The sequence below is a fragment of the Schistocerca piceifrons genome, chromosome 1, assembly GCF_021461385.2.
Source record: "Schistocerca piceifrons isolate TAMUIC-IGC-003096 chromosome 1, iqSchPice1.1, whole genome shotgun sequence".
NCBI lineage: Eukaryota > Metazoa > Arthropoda > Insecta > Orthoptera > Acrididae > Schistocerca > Schistocerca piceifrons.
The window spans coordinates 31804765-31811078 of NC_060138.1; the positions used below are offsets into that span (position 1 = coordinate 31804765).

The following is a 6314-nucleotide window of genomic DNA, read 5'->3' on the forward strand; positions in this document are numbered from 1 at the left end:
CTACTTACGCAAATAAATTGCATTATCAATACCGTCTGGTTGCTGAGATATTCTTTGAAAGAATCAGCCCACAAGAGAAAACGCTAAATATTCGTACATGCTGAGGCAGCAAGAAATAAAATATAAACGTTGGAACTGGATGTTGCCGAATAAGCGATGGCAAAACAGCTGACTTCTTTGTTCCGAATGATATACATGCAATAAATGAATTAATATAACAACAGTGAGAATAAGACTTGCACATACATCGTATGTTTTATATTTGCGTTATAATACTGAGAACAGCGTGGTATTACGATACACCAAAAAAGCTACGCTCTGCTACTATTTGACAGTGTTTCCGTATGGCAACAAAACAATAATTTATTCATAGAGCTGGAGATTTTGCAGGTTTTTCTCACACGTTCACCACGCTATCTGTAAATCGTTCAACATCGCTAGAGCAAATTCACGAAAACACATCGAAGAGCGAATCTCCAAGAACGACAACAACACTGCCAACAAAAACAACACTCATACGCAAAATCAAGGAAAAGGAAGCTATTCCTTTTCGTACGCCAGTGATAATCAAAGTTATTACAAAACAGAGTGCAAAGAGAATTCATTGTTTCTTTTTCAGCGATATGCACCACAGAAAGCAAAGACAAACGACTCGCGACTCATGTAACAAAACACGATGCTTGTCCAACCCAAGTAACTAACAAGGAATACAGCGTCAATGTGCTGCAAAACTTACTTTATGTGAGGCTGCCTGAAGACGCCAATGCCACCGATAGAAATGTGAAACGGGCACGGAAATCGCAGAACGGTTATCGCTTATCCGCTACGTAGCAGAATTCAAGAGCTGCTGACTCACCGCACAACTGAAACGACTAGATCGTAAACACTGCTCCAACAGACCGCGCAAAGCTGCAATCGTGTGGTCAGACATCGATCACTCGAGTATCCTCATAGATAAAGCGCACTCACAGGAACACTATACAGTGAGTTACGGTAATGCCGTCCATGTACATACCCTAACTGACAATGGACAATAGTTGTGCTGTGTGAAAAGTGATGTTATTGTTCTTTCTGAAGGAGAAGGGATGTCACTTAAGAGCAAGAGCGTCACATGAGATGTCGGAGCACCGTGTTGTACGAGCACCTGGCACAACGCGTGCGCCATTAAGGTGGCGGGCTTGGCGGCAGGCCAGGAATTTCTCGCGTGTACTTACTCTCCATTGTGTACGGTGCCCCGTCTCCTGCTGTGGGATGCCGGGTGGTACTGTAGCTTTCCACGCTGGCGAATCTGCCCGGCGCGGTAGCCTACGCACAATGGTGGGGGGTGGAGGGGGTTCGCCCATGGCGGCCGTTGGTGGGGAGGAGAGGGGGCAGCGTCCTTGACAGTGGGCGAGCCGGACCTAACCTGACCTGCCGCGCGAAATCCTGTGCTGCGTTCTTGCGGTAAACGACGCACTATCTCCCTGTCTGCCGAAATACGGCTTTCAGCCCGTGTAGTATTCTGCGAACTAGATGTAACGTTAGGCAGCAGGGGGCAACATATGTCCGATCCTCTATTTCGCCAATATTTTATGTGAAGTGTTTCTAACTTCTTTATAAATAAGTATATTTTATGGGTAGGGGCAATGAATAAAAAAAAAATTGGAGCGCGGGTAAGCTACTACAAATAGCTTAGTGAACTCATTATTGTGGCCAAGATTGACACGAAGCCCACGCCTACCACAGTAGTACAAGTTTATAGCCGGCCGAAGTGGCCGAGCCGTTCTAGGTGCTACAGTCTCGAACCGCGCGACCGCTACGGTCGCAGGTTCGAATCCTCCCTCGGACATAAATGTGTGTGATGTTCTTATGTTAGTTAGGTTTAAGTAGTCCTAAGTTCTAGGGGACTGATGACCTCAGAAGTTAAGTCCCATAGTGCTCAGAGTCATTTGAACAAGTTTATATGCCAACTAGCTCCGCAGAGCACGAAGTGATTGATGAAATGTATGATGGGATAAAAGAAATTATGCAGATAGTGAAGGGAGACGAAAATTTTATAGTCATGGGTGACTGGAATTCGGTAGTAGGAAAAGGAAGAGAAGGAAACGTAGTAGGTGAATATGGAATGGGGGTGAGAAATGAAAGAGGAAGCCATCTGGTAGAATTTTGCACAGAGCATAACTTAATCATAGCTAACACTTGGTTCAAGAATCGTAAAAGGAGGTTGTATACATGGAACACGCCTGGAGATACTGGAAGGTTTCAGATAGATTATATAATAGTAGGACAGAGATTTAGCAACCAAGTTTTAAATTGTAAGACATTTCCAGGGGCAGATGTGGACTCTGACCACAATCTATTGGTTATGAACTGTAGATTAAAACTGCAGAAACTTCAAAAGGTGTGAATTCAAGGAGATGGGATCTGGATAAACTGACAGAACCAGAGGCTGTAGAGAGTTTCAGGGAGAGCATTAGGGAACGATTCAGAGGAATGGGGGAAAGAAATACAGTAGAAGAAGAATGGGTAACTCTGAGGGATAAAATAGGGAAGGCAGCAGAGGATCAAGTAGGTAAAAAGACGAGGGCTAGTAGAAATCCTTGGGTAACAGAAGAGATAATGAATTTAATTGATGAAAGGAGAAAATACAAAAACGCAGCAAGTGAAGCAGGCAAAAAGAAATACAAACGTCCCAAAATTGAGATCGACAGGAAGTGCAAAATGGCTACCAGGGATGGCTAGAGGACAAATGTAAGGATGCAGAGGCTTATCTCTTCAGGGGTAAGATAGATACTGCCTACAGGAAAATTAAAGACACCTTTGGAGAAAAGAGAACCACTTATATGAATATCAACCAGTTCTAAGCAAAGAAGAGAAAGCAGAAAGGTGGAAGGAGTATATAGAACGTCTGTACGAGAGTGATGTACTTGAGGACAATATTATGGAAATGGAAGAGAATGTAGATGAAGATGAAATGGGAGATATGATACTGCGTGAAGAGTTTGACAGAGCACTGAAAGACCTGAGTCGAAACAAGGCCCCGGGAATAGACAACATTCCATTAGAACTACTCATATCCTTGGGAGAGCCAGCCCTGACAAAACTCTACCATCTGGTGGGCAAGATGTATGAGACAGGCGAAACGCCCTCAGACATCAAGAAAAATATAATAATTCCAATGCCAAAGAGAGCAGGTGTTGAGAGATGTGAAAATTACCGAACTATCAGTTTAATTAGCTATTTATGACGGTAGTATCTGTTCCCGAAAGAACAGCTACCGTTGATAACCATGCTGCTTTTGCTAGAATGAAATGATAATTAAATGGACACCCTAGCTCCAAACAGGTGTTCATATACTTCATTGGGGACATGTTGAAAATGTGTGCCCCGACCGGGACTCGAACCCAGGATCTCTTGCTTACATGGCAGATGCTCTACCCATCTGAGCCACCGAGGGCACAGAGGATAGTGCGACTGCACGGACTTATCCGTTGCACGCTTCCCGTGAGACCCACATTCCCAACATGTCCACACCATTACTTTCGTAGTGCGCCTAATAGATGTTTGCCCATCATAGTCATTACTCGTGGCAGATTAATCTACCAAGTCCCGTATCAGCTAGGATGTCCATTTAACTATCATTTCATTCTAGCAAAGCTGCATGGTCTTCAACGGTAACTGTTCTTTCGGGAACAGATACTACCGTCATATATAGTTAAAATCTTTCCGGCCATTGACCTTCTTGTGCGAACGCACACGCTATCCCCGAACTCGTACGGGACTTCCAGCAAAAGAAGTCACCCTCATTTAGCCAATGACCTTGTTAAAGAAGGCGGAGGAGCGGACAGAGGTTCAGGGCACTCTCTTTCCCTTGAGGAGGGAAGCTGCCCCAAAGGGTGGAAGAATCAGCTATGATTAACGACATGAGGATTCAGAAGGCAACGGAAACCACTGTATTAAAGACACATAATGTGTATCCACAGGACATGTGGCGTGTAATTGAAAAAGTGTCACGGATCTCCAGGTGGGGACTGCCTAGTGGGATGTGACCATGAGAAAAATATTGAATAATCAACGGAAGGATTTCGTTCTATGAGTAGACGCACAGAATGTCGAAAGTTTGATAGTGGTAAGGAAGCCAGAAAATCTGAAAAGGAAAAAGCTAAGGCTCAATCTAGATATACTGGGGATCAGCGAAGTGAAATGGAAAGAAGACAAGGATTTCTGATCAGAGTAGTATACAACAATATCAACAGCAGCAGAAACTGGTATAAAGAGGTGTGATTGTTATGATTAGGAAGGTAAGGCAGAGAGTGAGCTACTGTGAACAGTTCAGTGACAGTTTTTTCTCATCAGAATCAACAGCAAAACAGCATCGACAGCGATAATTCAGGTGTACATGCTGATGTTGCAAGCTGAAGATGAAGAGACAGAGAAAGTATTTTAGGATATTGAAGAGGTAACACTACGTGAAGGGAGATGAAAATCTAATAGTAATGGGGGACTGGAATGATGATGGACTTCGTACTAGGAATGAGAAAGGCTAATAGAGTTTTGCAATAAATTTCAGCTAATAACAGCAAATACTTTGTTCAAGAAGCATAAGGGGAGGAGATATACTTGGAAAAGGCCGAGAGATACGGGAAGATTTCGGTTAGATTACATGATGATCAGGCAGAGATTCCGATATCAGCTAGAGGACTGTATCAACTACAGAGAGACTGCGAGGACAAGATTAGAATAATTACAGCACACACAGACGCATCCAGACAGTCATTCTTCCTGCATTCCATACGCGTATGGATCGGGATGAAATCCTAATAATTGGTACAATGTGACGTACCCTCTGCCATGCACTTCACAGTGATTTGCAGAGTATCCATGTAGATGTAGATGTAAGATGTACGCAGGAGCAGATATAGACTCAGACAACAATTTAGTCGTGATTAAGAGTATGCTGAAATTTAAGAGATTAGTCAGGAAGAATCAACATGCAAAAAAGTGGTATACAGAGGTACTAGGGAATGAAGAGATACACCTGAAGTTTGCTGACGCTATAGATACTCCCATAAGGAGTAGGTAAATATGCAGTTCAGTTGAAGAGGAATGAACATCTCTGAAAAGTGCAATCACAGGTGCTGGAAAAAAAACAAAGAAGGTAACTGCAAAAAAACCATGGGTAACAGAAGAAATAGTTCACTTTACCAATGCAGAAAGGAAGTACAAAAATGTTTAGGGGAATTCAGGATGACAGAAATACAAATCACTTAGGAATGAAATAAATGGTAATTGCAGGGAAGCTAAGGTGAATTGGCTTCATGAAAAAGTAAAGAAATCAAAAAAGAAATGATTATGGAAAGGGCTGATTCAGCGTATAGGGAAGTCAAAACAACCTTAGGTGAAATTAAAAGTAAGGGCTGTAACATTAGAAGTGCAATGGGAAATCCACTCTTAAATGCAGAGGAGAGAGCGGTTAGATGGAAAGAGTACACTGAAGGCCTCTGTGAGGGGAAAAACTTGTCTGATGACGTGACAGAAGAAGAAACGTAAGTCGATGTGGAAGAAATAGGACATCCAGTATTAGAATCAGAATTTAAAAGAGCTTTGGAAAGAGTGCACTGAAGGCCTCTGTGAGGGGAAAAACTTGTCTGATGACGTGACAGAAGAAGAAACGTAAGTCGATGTGGAAGAAATAGGACATCCAGTATTAGAATCAGAATTTAAAAGAGCTTTGGAAGACTTAAGATCGAATAAGGCAGAATGGATGTTATCTAGCATTCCATCGGAATTTCTAAAATCATTGGAGGATGTGGCAATAAAACGACAATTCACGTTGGTGTGCAGAATGTATGAGCCTAGCGATATACTATCAAACTTTCCGAAAAACATCATTCACACAGTTTCGAAGACTACGAGCGAGAATTATCGCATAATCAGCTTAACGGGTCTGCATCCAAGTATCTGAAAAGAATAATGTACAGAAGAATGGAAAAGAAAATTGAGCATGTGTTAGATGACGATCAGTTTGGCTTTAGGGGAGATAAAGGCACCAGAGATATTAATGGAAGCAAAACTGAAGAAAAATAAACCAGGAAAAAGCTTTCGACAATGTCAAATGGTGCTGGATGCTTGAAATTCTGAAAAAAAAGGGGGGGGGGGGGGAAGCCATAGGGAAAGACGGGTAATAAATAATATGTACAAGAAACAAGAGGAAACAATAAGATTGGAAGACCAAGAATGAAGTGTTCGAATTAAAATGAGTGTATGACAGAGATGTAGCCTTTCACTCCTGCTGTTCGAAGAAGCAGTGATAGAAAGAAAAGAAAGGTTCAAGA

The 6314-nt window shown here is 42.4% G+C and overlaps 1 protein-coding gene across 2 annotated transcripts in view; it reads right to left on the reverse strand.

The window, feature by feature from the left end:
* LOC124787489 (cystathionine beta-synthase) overlaps positions 1-1301 on the reverse strand; it is a 167667-nt gene extending 166366 nt beyond the window's left edge. The window contains exon 1 of one of the 2 annotated variants that reach the window (XM_047254343.1): positions 1215-1301. In XM_047254343.1, coding sequence (XP_047110299.1) covers positions 1215-1221 — 7 coding nt within the window. In that variant the 5' untranslated portion in view covers positions 1222-1301. Of the gene's footprint in view, positions 1-736; positions 858-1214 lie in introns of those variants that run through there. The other variant, XM_047254344.1, reaches the window with a different exon arrangement.
* Between the last annotated feature and the right edge of the window lie 5013 nt (positions 1302-6314).